The sequence below is a fragment of the Bombus pyrosoma genome, linkage group LG15 (assembly GCF_014825855.1).
Source record: "Bombus pyrosoma isolate SC7728 linkage group LG15, ASM1482585v1, whole genome shotgun sequence".
Taxonomy (NCBI): domain Eukaryota; kingdom Metazoa; phylum Arthropoda; class Insecta; order Hymenoptera; family Apidae; genus Bombus; species Bombus pyrosoma.
Genome location: NC_057784.1, coordinates 8,456,469 through 8,480,840, shown reverse-complemented (window position 1 = coordinate 8,480,840; position 24,372 = coordinate 8,456,469). Strand labels below are relative to the sequence as shown.

Here is a 24,372-nt window from a genome sequence, read left to right as displayed (position 1 = left end):
GTAATTTTAAACAATTTACATTTTATTATCTTTCCAAGACTTTATTGGTTCTTCTAAGACTTTCCAACGAAAGTGTATGTTTCTATTTGCGCCCCTGTATTACACTATCGTATACCAAAAAAATTTTATTTCTCTGAAAAAGGAAATTAAAATCATCGTATATTTTTCGAAATAAAGATATTAAAGTAAAACGAATAAAATAATTATGAATAATTCGACATACCAGGATGCCGTTCTACAAGATAGTAGTGCCGACCGTAGACACAGTTCGATACGAGTTTATCGTAAACTCGCTGCTAAAGAACCAATTCCCAGTTCTTATAGTAGGCCCCGTAGGCACGGGAAAGACGTCGATACTCCAGTCGGTATTAAACTTCCTAGACGAAGAGAAATACAGCGTGCTGACTCTGAACATGTCCGCCCAGACGACTTCGAAGAACGTACAGGTGAACCCGCGATTTCCTACGAAAGATTCATTCGTTAAGGAATGCAAACGATGTATTTGCATCGGAACAAGTTGGCGAAGTTTCGCGTGTTTTAGGACACAATTGAGAGCAGACTCGAGAAACGCACCACACGTGTGTACATTCCTGCAGGCGGTAAAACTCTGATAGCCTTTATGGACGACTTTAACATGCCTATGAAAGAGATATACGGCTCGCAGCCGCCATTGGAATTAATTCGGCAGTGGATAGGATACGGTTTCTGGTACAATCTCGTTAATTTTTACAATTGAGCTCATAATATTTCATTACATAATATTATTTGATGAATGTGTCAAGGTACGATCGAGAGAAACAAACACAGAAATTTATACAGAAATTACAATTAATGGCGGCTATGGGTCCCCCCGGAGGAGGTCGGAACGTTATTACGAATCGCTTGCTGACAAAGTTTAATGTAATTAATATGACGTTCCCGGTCGAGAAGCAAATCATCAGAATATATGGGTCGATGTTGAATCAACATTTTGGTGAATTCCATGCGGAAGTGAAGGGAATATGTTAGTAGACGTATCATTTCGTCTTATGAGGTCCTTATTGAAAAAGATGTTCCATTTTTAATTTAAAACTATCGTGAGTAAGGAATTAAACAAAGAGTGTTCCTCTTAATCAGCCAACGAAATAACACTTTCCACCATCGGCTTGTATAACAAAGTGATCAGCAAGATGTTGCCCACGCCAGCAAAGATACACTATCTGTTCAATCTAAGGGACATATCGAAGGTAGAAGCGTTACTTTGGGACCTGTATTTTCTCGGTGACTCAATCTTCGATATTTTTGCCAAACAGGTTTTCCAAGGTCTGCTACGAAGTCATAAGGATTACCAATTTTCCAGGCAAACCTTCCTTCGTCTATGGGTGCACGAGACGTTCAGAGTCTTCTCCGATCGATTGATCGACGAAAAGTAAGCGAATCTCAAAAAATCTTCCCAAACACTTTCTCGAAAGAATCGAATCTTTTCCTTCTTCAGAGACAGAGAATGGTTCGTAGATCAAATTGGCGAACAACTTGGGAAACACTTTGAATTGACTTTCCAGAATATCTGCCCCGAAAAACGATCTCCCTTATTTGGTAAGTTGAATTCACCCATCAAGGGCCAGACGATAGTTTATTTAACGAGAGAGGTATTAAACGAATCCTTGGAATTTCCTTTCACAGGCACAATGTTAAAAACTAGAACTTGATTGATCATTGTAAATTGATTGTAAAAAAAAAAATTGCAAATGAAATGTTGCGTTAGTGCGGTGTGATCCTTAATGGATTCTGAAGAAAGATACCGAAGTATTCCTAAGTTGAACTTAATCTGGCCACGATTTAACCCTAGCTCCGTGTAATCCAGGTCTAACTTGGGTTAAACCTGAGTCAGTTTATTCGAATGTAACTCGAATCTAATCCAGACTTAATCCACGATACTCGCAGGTAGTTTCATGAACGTTTGGGACATATACGAGGACCTTACGAACCTTACTGCCGTGAGGACTTATATAGAGAATCAAATGGACGAATATAACGCTTCCAGTGGCGTGGTTCGCATGAATTTAGTTCTTTTCCATGATGCGATTGAACACATCTGCCGTATAGTTCGCGTGATCTCTCAAGTCAGTAACGATTCTTATAAATCTAGAATAATAAAACTAGTCAAGCTAATTTAGAAAAATTCATTAGGTCACGTGGAAATCGATTTGATTAAATTCGTGATGCGAATGATTATTTTCAAAAATAAAGGATAACGATGAAATTATCACGATAGAAAATGATATGAAATATCCTTCGACAGCCCCGTGGTAACATGCTGCTAATAGGGATCGGCGGAAGCGGAAGACAATCTTTATCCCGAATAGCGAGCTACATATGCGAACTGACCACCTTCCAGATCTGCGTTACAAAAAACTACAAACTACCCGAATTCCGCGAAGACCTGAAGGTCCTATACTCAAAAACAGGCGTGGAGGAGAAACCCACGACGTTCCTCTTCAACGACACGCAAGTGACCGAGGAGCAATTTCTAGAAGTAATAAACAGTATACTTAGCACGGGAGAAGTGGCCAATCTCTACAAGAGCGATGAGATAGAAGAAGTATGTTTCCTGCCGATACCAAATTTCATCCACTTCCTGTTCCTTCCTATCGAATTCCATTTGCGATATCTATTTTCCATAATGAAATTCTTGATTATGGATCCAAAACGAATCGAAAGACTTGTACATGCATAAATTCTTCCTGTCCTTCTGTGCGACAGATTAAAAAGAAACTGACAAAGGAAGTAATACGTGCTGGACGAGTACCAACGACAGAAGCGATCTATTCGTTGTTGATCGAGCGGGCGCGTGCCAATATGCACTTGGTGGTATGCATGAGCCCGATCGGAGACGCGTTCAGAAACAGATTACGCCAGTACCCGAGCTTGATCAACTGCACGACCATCGATTGGTTCCTGGAATGGCCGAGGGAAGCCCTCCTCGAAGTTGGCAACAAGTTCCTCATGAATCTCAATCTGACGCTCACTATCACCGGCGAAAATAAAGCGGTTGGTCTTCGACTGCGCCTTCTACCGCCCCTTTCCGGCCGATCGATTCCATTCGATTCCGATTTCTCCGGAATCGAGACACCGCCTCTAAAGAGAAAGAGAGAAGGAAGGATGAACCACATTCACGTCCTCTCTATTTCGTGGAATCCGATTATTTTCCTCTCGACAACTCACCCTCGCCCCGTCTGGCGAACTTCCTTCCGAAATGCAATCGTCCGAGCGTTTCCGGCAACCAGGCGCTTAATATTTTTGAATTTGCCTCGATCATGTATCCTCCTTCGAGTGTTCGAGCATGGAACACCGGCGACAGGAATCCCAGATTTCTCTTACTCTCTGTTCTCATCTTCTACTTGTAATTTGCTTGCTTGGTAGTTTTCAAGTCTCTTTCAAGTTAAATATTTGTCAAATTATTTGTATATTTATTTTTGAACAGATCATTTAAAGATTAAATGGAACTATTTCGCTTTAAAGATTCTGTCTTTCTGTCCTCGCTCATTTTCCTTTATTTGTATGTTGTTCCTTGGTATCGTGCGGTTTTATAGGCATATTAAGCATATGAGCATAGTTATGAGGTTAAATGTTAAGGTTAAACCAAAATGTTCTACAGGAACCTCGACAATCGGCGACAGCGATTCCTTTGCCACCGCTTCAAGAGCGAATGCGGGATGGAATCGCGGCTATCTTCTCTCTGATCCATAAGACAGTGTCAGAGTTTTCCAGCAGAATGGCTGCTGAGATGAAGCGCTACAATTACGTGACACCAGTGAATTTCCTCGAACTAGTTGCTGGCTATAAAACGTGAGTCTCTGCCACGCTAGCCAACAAAATCTCTTTAACAAGGCTTTTCGTTGAAAAATTCACGAATCTCCTTGTAAAGTGGGACCACAAAAATCTTTGTAATAATATTGGTAAATTTCTGCAATTTTCTGCGTAATAAACATTCGTAGATATTATTTGAAATATTCTTCTTCTCGTCGCAATTATTTAAAAATATTTTTTGAAGATGCGCGTGGTTTAATAAAACTTGTATAAAAATGGAAAATAACTTGAAAATGGGAGGCAGCAAGGTAAACGACACGTCATGTCAGTTGGATGATCCTCGGTTTCAGAATGCTGGCGGAGAAGAGAGAGGACTTGGCGATCCAGGCGAACAAACTTCGCAACGGTCTCTCGAAGATCGACGACACCCGCGTTAAAGTGAACGAAATGGCTACGGAACTGGAAGTCACACAGGAGCAGGTTCATAAATCTACCAGGGAATGCGAAGAGTTTCTGGTAACGATCGGTACGTGTCATCCTCTCAACGCTGATGTATCGTCATTAAGTGCAATTAGATCAATGCAAGGAAAATTCGCGCGATCTTGACCCACGTAATAATTCACTCGTGCTAATCTTCCTTTCAGAAACGTAAAACCTTAACACTATATATATTCTGATTTAATAATAAAAATTCTATCACTTAAAATATTTAAAATACCCAGAATATACTTAAAGCTGGGAAATTCGTCTCTGTTCCAATTATCATGTGATTTAATAGTGAATCAACGTCGCGACGCGGACGAGACACAGAAGACAGTGGCCGCGCGTTCGCAGCGGATCGGTGAAGAACAAAAGGAGTGCAAGAAGCTCGAAGAAATCGCTCGAGCTGACCTCGCAACTGTTGAACCAGCTCTGAACGAGGCCATGAAGGTACCTTTCCCAACATTAATTCTTCTATCGTCTCGGTAATATCGTTCCGGTTCGTTTGCTACTGGTGATTAAGTAGCGCGCTACTTCGCCGTGAATCGAACGGTGTTACGCCTCGAATATTCGGTAAAATGGTGAATTCGATGGCGGACCCCGGTATACGTCCTTATTATTTGCAGCCGTCGCGTCCGACTTTTCCCTGCTCGCGACGACCGCTCGGTTCCTTCAACTTCGCGTTTTATGCACGCCGTCCGAAAAAGTTTCTCGCCAAAGTTCGTCGGTACGTTTTATAGACGACAGTAACACCGGACGTGTTACATAAATTCGTTCCATGGACTGCTTTGTTAAGAAAAATCCTGGAGGAAGTATGGCGGCGACGCAGCTCTCGGCTTCGTTGTTCGATCGATCATCGATCGTAACCTGTATAACAGTATTTCAACTAGTTGAGGGAAAATTGGGAACTTCAATTCGATTAGAGATGGAATTTCCAAACATATATTAGTCAAATGTAGTAATTAAACTGTAATAAGAATAATTTCGCCGGCTGTTGTACACGCTGTACAAAGTAAAATCTCGATTGTTCCCATTCGAATGCCTTATCACAACACGTACGAGTTCTGCTTTCGAAATCGCATTCATCCATATGTATAGTCGAATTTATCGGTACGGTACTGACCTCGTATCTCACCCTATCAATTGTTATCCGTAACACAGGCCCTGGACGCGCTGAGCAAGAAGGATATCGCGGAGATAAGATCTTTCACGCGTCCACCGCCGAAAGTCGAGATGGTAATGGAGGCGGTGATGATCCTGAAAACCTCGGAACCGAGTTGGACGGAGTCGAAGCGTCAACTAGCCGACGTGAACTTCCTCAACACGGTAAGGAAAAGCACACAGACCAACGATCCTCTTCCTACTCTTTCTATTCCAAACAAAATTTTACGGAATATTCTGCGTCTGCATATTAATTTTTAGCTACGAGATTTCGACAAAGACAACATCTCCGACAGGACACTTCGACAAATTAGCAGGTACACGTCAAACCCGGAATTTGAGCCAGAAAAAGTAGGTTTGGTGTCTGTGGCAGCCAAGTCACTCTGCATATGGGTCATCGCCATGGAAGAATATGGGAAACTTTACAGGTAATCTATCTCTCTTGAAGATTAATATCTCGAATGGGAATAGAACAGCGGTTCTCAATCAGTGATACGCGTATCGTAAAGGGTAGCCGATGATAGGTAGATATATTTCGAAGAATATACGGGAAATTCACGATGAATAAAATTTTCTATCTTTCGTGGAGCAGCAATTTATTAAAATCGAGCATACTTTGTTGGGTTTGAATTACTTGGTATGACCATATATGCGCGTTTTGATGTCTTCGTAAATAGCACGTATTTGCAAAGAGGTTGAGAAGCGCGGAAACAGAGAAAGCTCTAAAACACAGAGTTCCTCCCTCTATTCTCAGTTCGAAGGAAATGAAAGAAATTGCGATAGGCTAGATAAGAATACTCCATTGAAATCGCAGAATCGTAGCACCGAAGAGGGAAAAATTGCAGGCTGCGTTGAAATCTCTCAAAGAGAAGGAACAAGCGTTAGAAGAAGCGATGCAACAGTTGCAGAGATTGCAAGAGAAGCTGAAGAAATTGCAGGAGATGTACGACGCGAAGATGAAGGAGAAAGAAGAGTTAATTAAGCTGGCGAGTAGCTGAATAATCGTCCTGATTTGATTCCCCATCTCGAAACTGAAACTACATGAACGTCTAGTGGCCTCGGCTGTGCCTCTCCCATATAGTTTTATTTGCACAGATTTCCGCTTTGGCAGAAAGTTTCGTTTGCTCGCTATTTAAAGACCAGATATCGTCAGCATCGCGTATTTGCACGGGCTGCGTTCAGCGCGAATTTTCGAATTACTTTTTGGTCCTGACCCGAGAAAGTCCCTCCACTGATATTTGTCTTACATGTTTGCGGCTCTTTCGTGGTTCAAAATTTCTTTCGATATCTTGCGATAACGAGTCATATCGTAGTTAAACGTTGACTGGAAAAATGAAAGCTTTGTAATATTATACATCTGCTTTAAGTTTCATTCGCGCTATTCTATTTCTTCCTAATTTGGTAAGAATTCAATTTACTTCTTTGATCCTATTTTGAATATATTTTCCAACGAAATAACTCCGTGGCTCTTTCGGCTCTGACCAGAATTCCACAACGAAAGTCGAATCGATAGGGTGTACTCGAACGACCACAGCTGATCTGGTGGTCTTATTTCGCGAACGAGCCAACGACTAAATTTCAACTATGCTGACTCGATTCTACTTTCAGTTCCGCGTGTTTTCAGGCGGAACTACTGAAGCTGAAACTGGAGCGAGCCGCGATGCTAGTTGACGGTCTCTCAGGCGAGCGAATTCGATGGGAGAACACGGTTGCTTCGCTAGCCGAGTTCTTCGACTGGCTGCCAGGTGATTGCCTAATATCCACCGCCTTTGTGTCCTATTTGGGCCCGTTCGTATCCAATTACAGAGAGGAACTGATAAGCATCTGGATGAAAGAGGTGAGTTAAGTGATACCATCGTTTTGATCGAAAGTAATCATCATAATTCGCGAATATGTCCAAGAGGACAGAAAACCTTCCGCGTCCGTTTAAATCCAAGATGACTAGATATTGTATATCATATATGTTGCTGTGCAGTTGTGAAAATAACCATACCAGCTCTTTTAATACAAAGTTTTATTTAGGATGATTGCAATTGTTTTATTCTGAGATTTCTGACAGCGGGGTGATTGTCCAACATTCTTCTGGGAAGATGACCACTTTTTTGAAAAGTAGTCGGCAGTGATATAAAATTTAATAAACAAAAAGTATCGATGTTTTTGTTCTATAATTTCCAATGGTGTCCGCAAACGAACTCGAAGGTGCAAGAAAAAGAAATTCCAACGTCACCCCAGCTCGATGTGAAACAATTCCTGGCCGACCCTGCGGTCATCAGAGACTGGAACATGCAAGGATTACCATCCGATGATTTTAGTACTGAGAACGGTATCATTGTGGTCAGAGGTACAAGGTGGCCATTAGTAATCGATCCACAATGCCAAGCAGTGAAATGGCTGAAAAATATGGAGGCCAAAAACGTAAGCATTTGCGATCCAATCCAGGAAACAAACAAATTACAAAAGAATCTTAATTACACAAACATTCTTAAGCGAAATCACTTCGATCTTCTCTCGGTCGTAGTCTCTAAAAGTGATCGATTTCGGCCAACCAGACTTCGTCAGAGTATTAGAATACGCGATCCAATATGGTAAACCAGTTCTACTAGAAAATATCGGTGAAACGATCGATCCGGTATTGAACCCGATCCTTGAACGAGCAGTAGTGAAAATAGGTATGTAAAAATATCATGAAATTATTGGAGTTCAATAGCAATTCAAATGGAAGAAGCATCAAAGACTCATTGTCAGTCAGTGCAGTTAAACGTAAATTCAATAAAAATGCTGCGCTCTGTGTATAATGGGTGTATTCAGAATCGTTTTCGTCTTATAGAGAAGATTTAAATTTTGCGATGATAATTTACAAATGAATATTCTGTTTATAACCTTTTATTAAATCCATATATATGATATTAATCCCTATTACTTTTTTCTTAGTAAATTAATAACAGCTTCCGTATTAATGAAGGTTACTGTATGATCGTCAAAAATTAATACGTATACTTTTGAGAGCAACAGGAAGAGACAATTCCGAATTGAAAGTCCTTATCCCTCTAAAGGTCTCTCCAATTGCATATTTTGGCACTCGAAATGTGTAAACTTTACCTTCCAACGCTATATCGCGTCCATCTACAGTACGTGTTCTCTGATTGTGCAGAGAACCAGATGATGATCAAGTTCAACGAAAAGATGATCAGCTACCACGACAAGTTCCGGCTCTTCATCACGACGAAACTCGCGAACCCCCATTACGCCCCGGAGATATCCACTAAAACGACGTTATGCAACTTCGCCATTAAGGAACAGGGTAACTAATTGTCTTATCGTGCGTCAGTTGGAAAAGGGTAGATAATAGAGAGCGAAAGAGATGGACACAGAGAGAAGGATGAACGGGAGGCGAACTAGATCGAGAGGACGGTAGAGAAAGAGGTAGCCAGAGGAGACAAAGTCTAGAACCTTATTATCCTGTGCGCAGGACTGGAAGACCAGCTCTTGGGAATCGTGGTCAGAAAAGAGAAGCCGCAGCTCGAAGAACAGAAGGACAATCTGGTCTTCACGATCTCGTCCAATAAACGAACTCTCAAAGAACTCGAGGACAAAATACTCCAGTAAGATATCCTTTGCTTCTTTTGATCCCTTCCTCTGTAACATGATAATAATACGTTGGAAATAAAGCGCACGTAACACGAGAGTTAACCCTGTGGAAGTTGCGGAACTAACAGTTGGGTCAAAGATCATGGTATACTTGAAAAAATGTTTTTAAATCTATATCTTTATATCGCAGCATCGATCTTTGCGAATGGATACATGATAACATTGAGAAGCACTACCAAAACACTTGCTTGTTTTTAACAAAATATGTTTCAATTACAGAATTACGGATAGATCTAACCACAATGATCAGAATTAATAGTGTAACAGGATATTACGACCGTCTTTGTGGTCTTCATACGACAGCTGTTCTTTGTCAGCAACTTTTACGATATATCTATCTAAGGACATAAAAAGATTTCACAACTTCCAAAGAGTTAAGGAAGCATATGGTGTTTATGTGTGCCGTGATTTCATACAGTCTACTGAACGTGGCCGGAGACACTCTACTGGACGACCTGGATTTACTGAGCACGCTGCAATCGTCAAAGGCGACCTCGACCTCTATCGAGGAATCGTTGGTAGTCTCTGAACAAACAGAGAAGGAGATAGACCTCGCTAGAGAAGAATACAGGTCCTGTGCACATCGTGCCGCGATCCTCTTCTTCGTCTTGAACGACATGAGTTTTATTGATCCGATGTACCAATTCGCCTTGGACGCATATATTACCTTGTTTATGCTGTCGATCGACAAGAGCGCGAAAAGTATAAAGCTCCCTGAAAGAATCGAGAATCTAAACGAATATCACACTTACGCATTGTACAAGTACGTATAGCCCTATACAGAATGTTACGAAATATGTGAGCAACTTTTATAGGTTCAATCGTAAAAATCAAAACGATGAAATAAATTCATGTATAAAAATGTTGATTTTATGTTGCGCTATTACCACTCAAAGACAACTCTCGTTGAATCAGGAACACGTGTCGAGGTCTCTTCGAACAACACAAGTTACTCTTTTCCTTTAACATGTGTATGAAGATCTTGGACGCACAAGATAAGGTGATTCCTAATGAGTATGCGTTCTTGCTTCGTGGTGGAATCGTTCTGGATAGGGAAAATCAACCGGATAAGCCGATTGGCTGGTTGCCCGATGAAACTTGGGATAATATCACAGAACTCGATAAGCTGGCTGGATTTCATGGAATTGTTTCTTCGTTTGAACAGTTCCCACGAGATTGGCATAATTGGTGCGTTTCCTGTAAATTGTTATATCAAACAGTCCGATTTATTATTTTTGTGAAATATTAATTATGATTTTGTTTAATATTATAAAATGTTATAATAATTTTATAAATTGAATAATATTTAGGTATATTAATACGAAACCACAAGCTTGGTAAATCGTCTAAAAGTCACTATTTAAAAATTCACTATTTTTATAAAATAAAAATCAAATGATATTTAGGTACGTTAACACGGAACCAGAAAACACACCCCTAGTAGCAGAGTGGGAAACGAATTGCAACGTGTTTCAGAAGATGCTAGTAATACGTAGTTGCCGTCCTGACAGAATTTCCTTCTGTATCGCGAACTTTATCGTGCTGAATCTCGGTCAAAGGTTCGTCGAGCCACCGGTACTCGACCTGAAGGCAGTGCTCGACGATTCCGTAGCACAGACTCCGCTTATATTCGTCCTCTCGCCCGGCGTGGATCCTACGAGCACCCTGATGCAACTAGTCGACAGCCAGGAAATGACTAACCACTTTATGACTCTGTCTCTGGGTCAGGGACAGGCGCCCATTGCCACTAGGTCGGTTTTATACAAAAGAAAGTAGAATTTTAGACTTTTAAGGAATGTATCATTCTGTAGATTAATGTACTTGAAAAAAAAATCCGAATTAATCGAACGATACTATATTTCAGGAATAATAGGGATTTAACTATCATATTCATAAGAAATAGAATTCTATAAAGCATGAATATATAGAAGAAGACTCATTTCTTACATAATTTCCACTTTGTTTTCTTTGATACAAGTTTTATACTTTAAACTTAGTAACAATATCAATCTTAATACTAAATTTAATAATAGTATTATTTAATAATAAAAAATTTCACAAAAATCTACTTGCAGAATGATAGAAGTAGGTGCAAAAGAAGGGGCTTGGGTATTCCTAGCGAATTGCCACTTATCGCTAAGCTGGATGCCGAAATTAGACAAGATTGTGGAGACTTTAGGGGCCAGTAAAACCATACACCCGCAATTCAGGTTCGCGTTTGATCGCAAGTGTCGCCTGAGTTGATAATGAAAGGGTCTCGAATCGATTGCAGATTGTGGCTTAGCTCGAGCCCAAGTCCCCAATTCCCTATATCGATCCTGCAGGCGGGTATAAAGATGACCACGGAACCACCGAAAGGTTTAAAGGCAAACATGAAACGACTTTACAGCTTAATAACCGAGACCCAGTTCGAATTGTGCCAAGCAAAGTCCAAATACAAGAAGCTTCTGTTCGCCCTGGTATTCTTCCACGCGATTCTCCTCGAGCGTAAAAAGTTCCAGCAATTGGGCTGGAATGTCATCTACAGCTTCAACGACTCCGACTTCGTGGTAATTTCACCGACTGGTTCGCGATTGGACCATCGACAAGATTGAAATATTCTACTAACAATGTTACCAAAAACTGATTTTTCTTATTTGTTCGATTTCTTAGTTACAGGCGTTTCTGTTTTTGAAATTACTTGACAATCTTATTTATTAAATCGCCGTTCAATAAAAGTTAATCCAGTATGGAGAGCCAAACATTATAGTAGCGTAAATCGGTCCACTGCCAGTTTTTATAAAATAACTTGATACTTTTAAAAATACTTGATACTTTTGAAATTCTCAAAATCTTGTCTTACATCACTTTGACTTTAAGTCCATTGTATAAGTACTTTGTTCAATAATATACAAATATAGACTTGATCGTTAAAACTTCTTAACCAGATCATGATAATGAAATAAAAATTCAATCTATAGACGCGTGTGATCTGCAATTAAGAACTACGTCCAAAATATCGATCTAATTCTATTTCCTACAACCAAACATCAAAACAATAAAATAATTTTATTCGAATGTTTTTTAAATTCAATTATAAAGATATATAGAAACGAGATATAATATGAGAAAAATTATAAGGTGGAAAGTAGTAGCTGTACGATTGATTTTTCGTTTTAAACATAGGTATCGGAAAATCTCTTGCAAGTGTATCTTGACGAATACCCAGTGACACCATGGGAATCATTGAAGTATCTCATAGCAGGTGTTTGTTACGGTGGACACGTGACCGACGACTGGGACCGTCGTTTGCTAATGACGTACATTCAACAATATTTCACCGAGGAGGCACTGACTGTGCCCTATTATCGTTTATCATCGCTACCAACCTATTACATACCGAGGGATGGTTCGTTGGCATCCTATCACGATTTCATCACGGTCCTACCGACCATCGACAAACCGGAAGCGTTCGGTCAACACCCGAACGCAGACATCACCTGTTTAATCATGGAAACCAGAAATATGTTCGAGACTCTGATGGGACTTCAGGTCCAGGCAGTTGCCAAAGAAGAAACTACTAAGGAGGAAAAGGTTTGTAAAAACTGACAATAGAAAATTTCAATTATCCGAACTCTCTGGGAACAAACAGTTCACATAACATTTCTTTTACTAGATTCGCTAGATTTTTACTGGTAGAAATAAAATAAAATAAAGCATAGCAGCTCTGTCACTAATTGTTACTGGAGATCAACAAACTAGATCGAGCAATAACTCAAATTTCGTTCCGCTATAAAAAATTTAACAGATCAATAAAAATCAACATCAACTTCTCATTTCTTAAGGTTACTCATTTAACAATGGACATACTATCGAGAATACCAAACGACATCGATTACGAAACAGCTCAGAAATTAATAGGTCCAAAGAAATCACCATTGGATGTGGTGTTACTTCAAGAAATACAACGTTACAACGTTCTGCTGCAAAAAACTCGCAGTAGCTTGAAAGATCTTCAACTCGCGATCCAAGGTTTGGTGTTGATGTCATCAAACCTTGAAGAAATCTTTACCTGTGTACACGAAGGTCGAGTCCCTTCGATTTGGCTGACAACGTATCCGTCGTTGAAACTGTTGGGTGCTTGGACAAGGGATTTAGTCAGCAGGGTGGAACACTTCAATGAATGGGCTCGAACTACTCATCCGCCGCTGCTGTTCTGGCTGGCCGCATTCACGTTCCCAACCGGCTTCCTTACCGCTGTATTGCAGACATCCGCCAGGCTCTGGAACGTCTCTATCGATTCCCTGTCCTGGGAATTCAGTGTTTTTACCATAGACGAATCGGCCATAATCGAACCACCGATGGTAATTCCATATTAAATACATCTTGTTATATCCGTCTTAACTTCAATCGACTTCATATTTTAAACTTTAAAAAGAAGTTTTAAAAATCAAAAAGAACATAAGCAAAATGCATCAAACATGCGGAAAATCAATCTAATTATTCTGATTTTCGGTCCCCGTTTGATCGTTCCTTCGATGAAAGAGGAAACCTACCGCGGAAAAATAGATAGGATAAAAAATTCATCGTAGTGATATCGCTAGGAAAGTGGCGGCGTGTGTGCATGCTTCTAACCGTGTGTACATTCCATTACAGGACGGCGTGTACATACGCTCTATCTTTCTGGAAGGCGCTGGCTGGGACAAGAGGAACAGTGTCCTCGTCGAACCGTCCCCTATGCAACTTGTTTGCAACATGCCGGTGATTCACTTCCGACCCGCGGAAGAGCTTAAAAAAAGAACCAGAGGTAACAACGACGACGACGATATAAAAATTATTCGAAAAAAATTCGCCACATTGATAAAAAGAATTTTCGTTTGAAATTACCATTTTCTAATTAATTCAAGTAATTACATACTCTCTTTCGATTTCTCTGCACAGGACTCTACACATGTCCCTGTTATTATTACCCCCAAAGAAGCGGGGATCAAGGAAGACCATCGTTCGTAGTAGCGGTCGATTTAAACGCAGGTCCAGGGGGATCGGACTTCTGGGTAAAAAGAGGCACTGCCCTGTTATTAAGTCTCGCCGCGTAGATTCATATTAATTATTATTATCATTGTTATTGTTGTTAATTAATTAGGATTAATGTTTCAAGCGCGATCATTGAAAAGGCATGTCAGTTCCAATGACACACTCACTTTCCTTTTGATTCCTTCCTTCTATACTTATCTCTTTGTTAGTGTGTAATAAAAGTTCATTTCTATAAATAATAGAATATATACAACAAGCATAATAAAAAAAAAGTTGTAATTTCTTTACATGCGAGTTTGAAGCCTTGATACCACAGTGAACACATGGAGCGAACTCGCAAGACAAGGAACAATCAACCAATTCGTAAGTTTTTTAGGATTATCTGATGATGATGGTTCTGGTTTAGCGGCACTAATCATCAGTGCTGCGTGTTTCTGACTGTCGATGCCTTCTAAAGCATCTGAAATTGTTTTATTTATTCGTAAAGCGTATTGAATCCATTTTGTGGGCGAAGTCAGGCCTGAATTCACTGGTGGTTCAAGATCAGACAACTTGTCTTTAGCTTCGAACAAAATCCTCGTCACATTCCCTGTTTCTAGCTGAGCTTCTTTCTTTAAACTATCCATTAGATCCTTCACTGTAAAATTCAACTTTGTTTGGAAGTTAATCCAATCAGCTGCAGTTTTGTTATTATAAGTATCCTTGACCAAACTCCTCAGAGCTGATATTTCGTTCTTCAGATCGGTGAAAGATTCGTTGAACATTTCGTGGAGATCATCAAGGTTAAATCTATCTGTTGTATTCGCAGTATTAAGAATATTCATCACAGTATCGTTAATTTGTTTCTTAAAGTCGACCCATTCATCAGGAGGAATGACAGGTTTAATAAATTTAGTATAATCAGACTTAGACGAGTCTTCAGGTTTGTTAAACTTAGCTTGGAGATTCGAAGAACTTTTATTTGGTTGTAATTTGCTTATTTCTGTAATCCATTCAGCCTTAATACTTCCAATTTTATCTTTTAACTTTGCGAAATCAGACTTAGTGGAATCTTTGAAAACAGCCCAAGCAATAGGATCAATCTCTGTTGGTTCCTTGCTCTGAATGTTCTGAATCACTTTACTTAAGGAATCGTTGACTTGAGCTCTGAATTGTAACCAATCATCAGTCAAATTAGATAATTCCATATTACTAAATTTGGCTGCTAAAGAAGTTCCTAGATATTCACGTTGAGAAATTTTATTTATGGTGGATAATGTTGCGAGTTCTATAGGTGCTGGAATGCTCTTGAAAGCAGAGGAACTTTTCATAATCTCATCCCTGTACGTAGCCCATGCTGGATCAGCTGGTGGTAGCATTTCGTTCTTAATCTTATTCACAACATTGTTTACAGTCTTAATTGTATCAGGTTTATAATTTATCCAATCGTCATTAGTATCTGATTTCCCCGTGGCTAATTCAATAGGAACTATAGTAGATCTACTACTATCGATCTTGTCCCTAAAAGCAGAAAGTCGGTCTTTAATATCATCTCCTAGAGTAGCCCAAGCTGGATCACCAGGAGAGGGCATATCGTCGCCTATATTCATAATACTATCATCTAAAGAGGATATAATATTATCCTTAAAGTTTTTCCAATCAAAAATTTCTGGAATCATAGCATTCTTGATACTCGAAGTCCCTATTAATTTATTCTTATTCAACAAAGCTTGTTCTTGCTCTTTCTTCTTCGTCTCTAATTTCGGAGTAATATCTGCCTTCAAAGACGAGATGCGGTTCTTTAAATCAGCGAATTGATCGATAATATTCTGTTTAAAAGCTATCCATTTGGTCACTGCAGCTGGTCCGCCACCCATCATGTGCATGGAATCATTCAATGACATTACCAGGTTATTCTTAAATGTGATCCAATCTTGATACATATTTGGTGATTGTGGTGCTCTTAAAATAAGACTATCAGAATCCATTGATAATTTTTCCATGGACGTAGGATCATCTACCTCCACGGGATGCAAACCAGATAATTGGTTTTGAAGATCAGAGAATGTATCGTTTATGTAATTCTTGAAGGCTAACCAGTCAGTGTCCATCATAGTCCTAGAACTGTTGATATAGGTCACGACATCTCTGATTGTGTCGTTAATATTGTTCTTTAATAGCGTCCAACTGACTGACATGAAAGGAACTTGTAATTTGGGGGATGTTGAGTCGTATTCTCTCCATGGTTCGAAGGATGGCCCTGGGATGTCTTCACAGGACATCATGGGGTTCTCTGCACTTGTTGCTCGCATCACTTCCACCTGAGTTTGTATTACACCGTCGGAACAGTCACAGATCAACCTCGCCAATGAGGTTTTACGTAATTCTGTAAGCTGGTCTGAAAAAGGAAGAAGAATGGAAACGCATGAATAAATATTGCAATACAATATAAATTTGTTATACATTGTGAAATTGCATGTGACAATCTTATCTAATCTTGTCTAAAAGTTTGGGAAAGTTTTATTGAAAAATGAAAAATAACAAAAAATTCAGTTATAAATTCCAGTCAAGTTTAAGGTACTTTGTTTTTTATTCAATAACTGTTCTGATCGATTAGTAATTGATAAAAAAATCTCTTCTTTTTAAAAATAATTCGATTCTAAAAATATTAAGAACTTCCTCAGACATCTTAGTACTCAGAATATAAATTTTAGATATAATTAACAATTATCTTACCTTCTGTGAACGAATGCGGTTGTCCAGGTATTTCATACCAAAACCTATCCCCTCTCTGCAACCTAACAAATTGATCAGCGATCAGACACGTAAAAGTGGGACCAACGATACCACCAGCCCTAGGTAATTCAGCCAAAGCTCCAGTATATAAATCAACATCATAAATCGACTCATACAACGAGGAAATCTCTTGAAGGGCCTGCGGATCCAGGTGTCCTTCTAAATCAGAGAAACTTTTTAATTTCCCCAATCCACAATATTCCCTCCATTTAGTGTAACCAGGAAGTCCATGATCCCTCCCACGCTGAATATTTAACGATACCAAATCCAAGCCACAGGGAACAGTAACATTAGCAATAGGATCTTCGAACAAGTGATTGGTCAATTGAGAAGTGACATGAGTAGATGTCATCTGAATCATATTTCTCGTAGCTGAGTTTACTGAATTCTTCACTCCACCCTCTGCATACAAACTATATGGATTGAACAACATTCTGTGCAGTTCTACATAAGAAGAGGTTCCTTCTTGCTCGTCAGTCATTTTCATTAAGCCAGGTAACAAAGTATGAGCAAACCTAAAGGCAGCTGCTGCAAAACTATTAGCTATACTTGGGTCAGTATTAGAGTCATCTACGGTCCACTGTCTATAGCCAGACCTGAGAGGCTTCAAATCACGTAGATTCGTTTCTTGCTCTCCTAAGATGATAGGTATGAATTCCTGATAGGTAATATGTTGCAGTTGAGCACCCACTATACGTCGAGACTCTTCGTATAGCGTTTCGTCATTCCAAGAAGGGTTGATCTTAGTCAACTGCTCAGTGATTCTATTGTGCTGTCGCGCCCAGAGCAGATGCATCGTCGTCAAGTGCAGGTTCTCGTTTGCCCTGGCGTCGCCTGCTGCGAAGCAGTACCTGCCTCTCAACTTCTCAGTTTCACGATTACAGCCGTCGTTAGGATTCATGCTAGGTGGTAAGAGAGTTCGATTGTCCGGAGTCAACTGCATCCTCAGTCGACCGCCAGAAAATTCTCGCAACTTACGAGCTGTATTCTGATCAGATCCGTAGATCGCTGAGCCATCAATAAACGCAGTCGCCTGTGAAAATAATATATATTCACTTTGAGATATGAAAGGTTTGATTTTTTGGAATCAAAGAGAAACGAACAAGTATATTTAACAGTGTAATTTTGTTTCCATTGTCTAGATCACTATTATGCGATATCATTATTACGGAGATAACGAATGCGTCATTACGATCGAAACTCGCCTCATCGATGCGACGATAATCGAGTTAATTAACAACGCGACGCGCCGATCGCGCATTGTTCCAAGGGAATTTTTCATCCATCCCGATAGCAATTTCTCGTCGCCCTGTATCACGACTGACACCGTCCTTCGAATGGAATCTCATTATACGACAAGAATTAATGCTCATAACGTTAAAATGTCGATTTATGCGAACAAGCATTAAACTTTGAAACAACGGAAGTACACACCTGATTCAACTGTTGCCTGGGGCCCAGTTTGCACTGGGGTGCGGGTGCAGATCTGACGAAATCCATACACGTTCTCCCAGCTACATCGAAAACAGGATCTCCAGAAGATACAGAAACAGGAAAACACTCAGGATGGCCAACAGATGGTGGACAACAAGAGATAGAAGTACCATTGATACCCTGACTGATCGCAGTAGCGGTGATATCATGATCCAAAAATTGTCCATAAACAGCTAACATCACTGTGAAATGAGGATTGCTACTTGGTGAAGGCTTGTGAACCTTCAAACTAACTTCCCTTGCTGAGGGTAACTCGGCTCCTGTAGCTGCTCTACGAGGAGCTTCGACACCATCGGCATAGTTAGGCGCTAGAATTCTTCTGAATGGTGTCATGGTGGCTCCCCATTGCATTGGTCTATTGCAACTTCCATCGAAGGTTCTATATTTACTAGATGGACATTCTGGAGTGGTGAGTTGCTTGCAAATACCCAGAAACTGCCAGCCTGCGTCAAAGAAGCTTCCAATAGCAGAAGATGCTCCAAAGATCGTCCTTGAACTTTCGATTCTTTTAGTCGCAGCAAGTTCTGCTACAGCCGCTAAAGCTAGTGTTCCAACGCTTGTGCAAGTGCTTACTGCGTAACGATGTCTCATTTCAGGCGATGATGAGGGTAATGGAGACATCAACGCAGTGGCGTCTGCAAAAAGTCGCTCATTTACTGCTTGGCGACCTGCTTCCAGCCCTATCTTTATCTCATCGTCTGTTAATTTTGGCGTAGCGGTATCTTTTGTGTTTTTGTCAGACACAAAGATAGAATTAGAAGGTGGGACGATAGAAGGATTGCTGAAGAGGGTGTAAGACCCAGATCCAGGAGCAAGGCCCAATTTTAAAGTGCCTGTGAGATTGATGGTAGACTCGGAGGAAGAGGTAGTGAAGTTTGGACCGACGTCTATCATATCATGGCTCACGGAGTAGCTTACTGTCACTATGAGGGCCATGGTGAAGATCGCTCTGAAATAAAAGTACAACAAGATCTTAAAGAGCTATATTTTGATAATTAGATATATTTTTTTATCCTTCATAGGCAAACTGGATTGTTTATATCCAAAGGTAAATTTTGTACTGTTCTAGAGCTTCTAAAACATATAAAAAGCTTCTGTGATATCAATGACTTTATTGAATTATACAGTCATTCGTTAAACCAATTACCTTTAACTTTTTTGAATGAAAATAAAAATTCGCTTCGAAGAAAAAGGATGAAATTTCGCCACTTTGCCCACAAAATGTTTAATTTGTCAAAAGTGCATAGAAATTAAGATAGTCATCCTTCGATAATTCCTCGACAATTAAGATAGTTATTTTTCGATAAATTGTATAATAACAAAAAACTATCAAAACAAACTTTCATTTTAAGAATGACGTTCAATACATAAATCAGATGAATCGTAAAAGTGAATTTATCGAAGAAGCATCGATTTAAATACCACCAGGATGGAATAATATATCTTAGAAGGAGCTGTTTGAAAAGTTGTAACATTGCCCAACCGTATTGTCACCGTACAATCATGCATGTAATCAAGGCCGGCATCACGTAACGCTAATCAGCCTACGCGCAAGACGCCGAGTCCCATGCAAGACTGTTTGTAGCTCGTAAACGAATTGCAAGGTGTTTTACTCTGCAAATGAGATAAGGGCGAGCTGTTGTTCTTAATGCTCGTTGGTGTCACGGAAAATCTCCAAACAACGGAAGTTTCTACACGTATAATACACTGTCTTATTGTCTGAGGATATTTAAGTGAATATATTGAAATTTAAAAGCTTCTGAAATGAAACAAAGTGGATGATTTCTAATGATCAAGACAGAATTGCCTCATGATGAACCTGTCGTAAACCCGTCTCACGTGTTCGAGTTACGCCCAGACGAAACCGCAGCATAGAAACCGCGGTTTCGTTGTTGCACGGATCCACTTTACTGCGATATAATCTAAAAACTCTCTAAAAAGTTAGAAACGAATCGGATACATAGACTACAGCTAATCATTTTACAAATGTTATTCGTCGAAAGTACCAACAATTTACGAATAGTTAAATGAACCGAAATCGAAAAGCATAACAGAAACGCAGATGAAACGCAAGGTGTCAAATTAACGTCGCACGAAACAGGACGACGTCGTTCTCCTACGACAAAAATACCGTACATATAATCGGCGAATAATCAAAATTTGAATCTCGATCAAAAGATAAAAGATGAGACTACATCAAACCAACCGAACTATATTATTTTCTATATGATTCTAAATATTATTTTTCATTTCTATTTATTTGATAAAAATCACAAGGTACGCGAGATTCAAACTGGAAGCGCAAGAACACAAACAAGGACAACAGGATAGAAGCAAAGACGATGGAAATGTGACTCACACCGCGATCGTGTACGTGAAACATCGTAGCCGCAGCCGTTGCCGTCTGTGATGGGAATAAAATGGCAACGCGTCATGCACGTAGTACACCCTGGCTGGCTTGTCGCCGGTCAACGAGGTCTTCTCCGAGGAAAGCATTCCTGGTTGCACGCGTTCCAAGACCGAACTGAAACGATCGGCCGGTCAGCCGGTGGTTCGAGGTGAGCGATGATTTTACGTAAGTATCCGCTTACGGTGGGGACTCGATGCACAATGTTTTTTTCCCCTACACGAAGTGACGATGGTAATGGTCGGTGTACTAGTGAACTCGTACAGCGTTCCTTTATGTGGATTCCGAATCGAAAATGCGCTCAGAAGTCGTCTCAACCGTCTCGGACAAAAGGGTTAACTTGGAAAATTCAATTATCTCGGTATCGTGCGGTATCATAAAAAATTGATGAATTCCTAATTGTTGTTTCCTTCGTTTTATTATCGAATAGAATTCTCTTGCGCAATAATTTGCCAGTTAATACTATTAGTAAATTGACAAACTACTGGTTGTAAATTATAGTGCTCCTTTTTATAATTTTAAAGTTTTACGTCGAAAAAGGAAATCAGTTAATTGGTAATTTGTAAAATTTGTTTGTAAAATTTTATTTGATTTCTAAATTTGTTGCTATTATAGAAGAAAATGTATTATTACTGGTAATTTTTGATTCGTGATTTGTACAATTTCGTTAATAATATTGGTTTAATTGTGCAATTTTAATTAATTGTACGAATATTTTTAAGTAAAAGGTTTTTATATTATTTATTTGATTGTGGTTGATTATGTATGCCTCATCCGCATGTTATTTGTTTAAACGACTGGTTGCATCGCATCACGCGTGCGAGGTTGCCTTCTCTTGTAATTATATAAACACGCTTAATTACAGACGCAAATTCTTAATGCTTCCGAACGCTGGATTGGCAGCGTTCTGTTGCAAATCGCATCTTATAATGCGTGTAAAACATCGAACATTCCAGCGACAGGCAATAATACGCTTACCATCCCTACTGGAAAACTATTCCAATCCAATCCGATATAAAAAGATACACTCTGACAAATAAAAAATTGTTTATGACAATTTTTATTAAAATTACATGAATAAAGAAATACGAAGAATAAGAAGATCCAATAGATCACACAAATAAAGGAGTGTTCATGTTTTCTTTCCAAGAAAATCATAAAAATTAAGTCACACTAACAAAGGAATGTTAAACGATAAAAAGAATAAAGATAGTTTACACCACTCATACTCGAAGCTTTCTATAATTTTAACAGGTTTCTTCATCTTTTTAAAGAAAGAAATAAAGAAATATGGGAATATTAAGAAATACCTTGACTAGAGAGAACTTGTCCCCGTACTTCAATTTTCAGATATTTTCAACAGCCATCCCCATCTCTTTAAAGAAAAGGATAAAGAAATAAGAAAATATTAAAAAACAGAGAATTCCTTCTCATAATTCTTTCGATCTCTCAATATTTCCAACATCTCTCTACATCTTTTTAAGAATAAAAAGATAAAGAAATATAAGACAAGCGAGGTCTTTTTTTCTGGAGAATATAGAAAGACTTACATTAAAGCGGCACAGATGCAGCACTGAAACTGTCTGATTCGAGTCTTCCGGGTCCTCAGCAGGCTCGCGAATTCCACATAGTCCGGGGAATCCAGAGGTCTCGTGAGCGACGTCCTTTCATTAACTCCTCTATCCGCGTACATAGTCCGAACGACAGTATCTCACTGACGAACGACAAAATCTCACTGGCGAACGACAAAATCTCACTGGCGAACGACAAAATCTCACTGGCGAACGACAAAATCTCACTAGCGAACGACAAAAAGAAATCTCGAGAAAAATACTCGTAGTGTGTTGATGATCACAATGGCGAACAAAAGTGAACTGGCGTGGACAACTGGCGAGTTTCGCAGCTCGACTCCGTTCGGTTCGAGTCGACTCGGTTTACCGCGGAGGAATCGACGCAAATCGGAACTTCCTATCCTGTTGGGCACCCTCTTTCTATCAATGCACAGCAAGATGCTTCCTGTCGCTCTCTACGCTGCATCCCTTCGTCAGAAAGTTATTAATACTATTTCTCATTGTTTGAGAACGTTAAAAACTATTATTTCCTTTACCTTTAATTCTTTAATCATGAAAATGGAAGATTGTGATATTTATTAATATATTATCATCGAGTTCAGAGATTATAATAAGATCCATCTTGTATCAACATCAAAATTCGAGAAATTTAGAGATGAAAAAATATATGGAAAGTATATAATATGTAAAAATATGTAAAATATACCGAAAATAGAATATTTATGATGATATTCAGCAAGGGAAACAAACTTAACTACCATTTCTATAGTTGTGTTTACAAGAATCACATGCCAGAATCGATGCTCACTCTTGCCCAAAAAATTGTAAAAACTACTGACGGATGAAAAATGGAATAGCAGTAAACAGGCTCTAACTCGATGGTGAAACGTGATACGAACGATGCTGGTCTCGATACAGTGATGAAGTATCATATAAATTTCCAAACACCTGAACGTTTCAAAATCCACCACTATACGAAATCATTCTTATGCAGTCAATCAAATTCTAAAATATTCGAAACTCACAAAAGCTCACTCCTAAACTTACTCGCGCACCAAGAATCGGAAAAATTCGAATTCCTACGAATTAGGATCGTAAACGCTTGAATAATGTCGAAAGAAGGAAACGAACGCGTTAAAGTTTCTAAATAAGCTATTAACTTAATACCAGCGGGGGCAACGGTCGAAAATAAAGGCAATTAAATCGGGATTATTCTTATCATCCGCAAATCCTCACATTCACTCGTCACAGTGAGTCAAGCAAGTTCGAACGCCTTGACGGGCCACTGCTATCGAGATATCTAATATCCCGCGAGCGTTCTATGCTTAGCACACTATACATTATACATACAGTGCACTAGCTACGCAAGTTGACCGATTCGTGTTACATAAGAAGAATCGAGGATCGACGGACTAGAATGAAATACAAGTCGCCTCGTCGCATTTTTATCCTGCGATGTCTATGGGTCGAAGTCGAGAAGCGGAACTTCGTTTCGAAAAAGATCATCGACACCTTTACATCTTAAAATAGCGATAATCTACATTATAATAATTAAAAATGTAACTTCGGGAGACATCCAAGAAATACACGACCGATTTCAAAACCGCTTATATCGTCAAAGCTATCTATACTCACGTTTTCACGAGCATTGGTACATTTCCAGAAACGATTATTAGCGAAGCAACGCGATGAACATGAGTATTTCCGCAGTAGGTGAGGAAAAATCGATTTATCAGTGATAATCGTGGGAAGTCCGATGACCTGCTGTCACGTGTCGAATCGACGATCAACCCGAGCAATGGGCTCCCTGTTGATTATCCACCTCCTCTCCGCATAGCTAGGCAGTAATTATGAAAGCGGCTGAACTGGCGCATCGATCGTCGTGCATCCACCGCTAATTACAATCTTCGACGCGTCGTAAACGTGACAGGGTGTAATTAACCGAGTCCTTCCGTCGATCAAATACGAAAATCAACGGACCAACGATAATCTAGACCGTTTCATCACGGTAGACCTAAAAAAAGCGTTGCGTTA

General features: G+C 39.5%; 2 protein-coding genes and 1 long non-coding RNA gene across 9 annotated transcripts in view; 1 reads left to right on the top strand and 2 right to left on the bottom strand.

The window, feature by feature from the left end:
- LOC122575836 (dynein axonemal heavy chain 2) overlaps positions 1-14,159 on the top strand; it is a 39,225-nt gene extending 25,066 nt beyond the window's left edge. The window contains exons 35-63 of the mRNA XM_043745303.1: positions 227-446; positions 542-708; positions 783-1,003; positions 1,117-1,226; positions 1,293-1,408; positions 1,475-1,575; positions 1,924-2,102; positions 2,282-2,581; positions 2,743-3,030; positions 3,638-3,828; positions 4,140-4,315; positions 4,568-4,719; positions 5,431-5,595; positions 5,692-5,858; positions 6,245-6,416; positions 7,055-7,267; positions 7,630-7,845; positions 7,949-8,099; positions 8,582-8,731; positions 8,900-9,032; positions 9,497-9,841; positions 9,994-10,266; positions 10,485-10,829; positions 11,154-11,288; positions 11,351-11,627; positions 12,244-12,651; positions 12,903-13,421; positions 13,714-13,864; positions 13,999-14,159. Of these exons, the coding sequence (XP_043601238.1) occupies positions 227-446; positions 542-708; positions 783-1,003; positions 1,117-1,226; positions 1,293-1,408; positions 1,475-1,575; positions 1,924-2,102; positions 2,282-2,581; positions 2,743-3,030; positions 3,638-3,828; positions 4,140-4,315; positions 4,568-4,719; positions 5,431-5,595; positions 5,692-5,858; positions 6,245-6,416; positions 7,055-7,267; positions 7,630-7,845; positions 7,949-8,099; positions 8,582-8,731; positions 8,900-9,032; positions 9,497-9,841; positions 9,994-10,266; positions 10,485-10,829; positions 11,154-11,288; positions 11,351-11,627; positions 12,244-12,651; positions 12,903-13,421; positions 13,714-13,864; positions 13,999-14,153 (6,196 nt within the window). The 3' untranslated portion in view covers positions 14,154-14,159. The remainder of the gene's footprint in view (positions 1-226; positions 447-541; positions 709-782; positions 1,004-1,116; positions 1,227-1,292; positions 1,409-1,474; positions 1,576-1,923; positions 2,103-2,281; positions 2,582-2,742; positions 3,031-3,637; positions 3,829-4,139; positions 4,316-4,567; positions 4,720-5,430; positions 5,596-5,691; positions 5,859-6,244; positions 6,417-7,054; positions 7,268-7,629; positions 7,846-7,948; positions 8,100-8,581; positions 8,732-8,899; positions 9,033-9,496; positions 9,842-9,993; positions 10,267-10,484; positions 10,830-11,153; positions 11,289-11,350; positions 11,628-12,243; positions 12,652-12,902; positions 13,422-13,713; positions 13,865-13,998) is intronic.
- LOC122575838 lies at positions 15-14,141 on the bottom strand. The gene is made up of 5 exons (XR_006319548.1): positions 13,945-14,141; positions 13,614-13,845; positions 13,130-13,366; positions 224-462; positions 15-133 (listed from the first exon to the last, which is right to left on the bottom strand). It is a non-coding gene; the product is annotated as an uncharacterized LOC122575838 (long non-coding RNA).
- On the bottom strand, positions 14,151-24,372 carry LOC122575829. Of its 7 annotated transcripts, none has more exons than XM_043745284.1 (6): positions 23,974-24,372; positions 22,318-22,502; positions 20,720-20,884; positions 18,301-19,309; positions 16,807-17,899; positions 14,151-16,468 (listed from the first exon to the last, which is right to left on the bottom strand). In XM_043745284.1, exons 2-6 carry the CDS (start codon positions 22,458-22,460, stop codon positions 14,376-14,378), a joined length of 4,503 nt encoding a protein of 1,500 aa, XP_043601219.1. In that variant the 5' UTR covers positions 22,461-22,502; positions 23,974-24,372; the 3' UTR covers positions 14,151-14,375. The 7 variants fall into 7 exon arrangements, with proteins under 7 accessions (XP_043601219.1, XP_043601221.1, XP_043601217.1 ...); XM_043745286.1 differs by having other exon boundaries at positions 22,318-22,481; XM_043745282.1 differs by having other exon boundaries at positions 22,318-22,806; positions 23,974-24,371.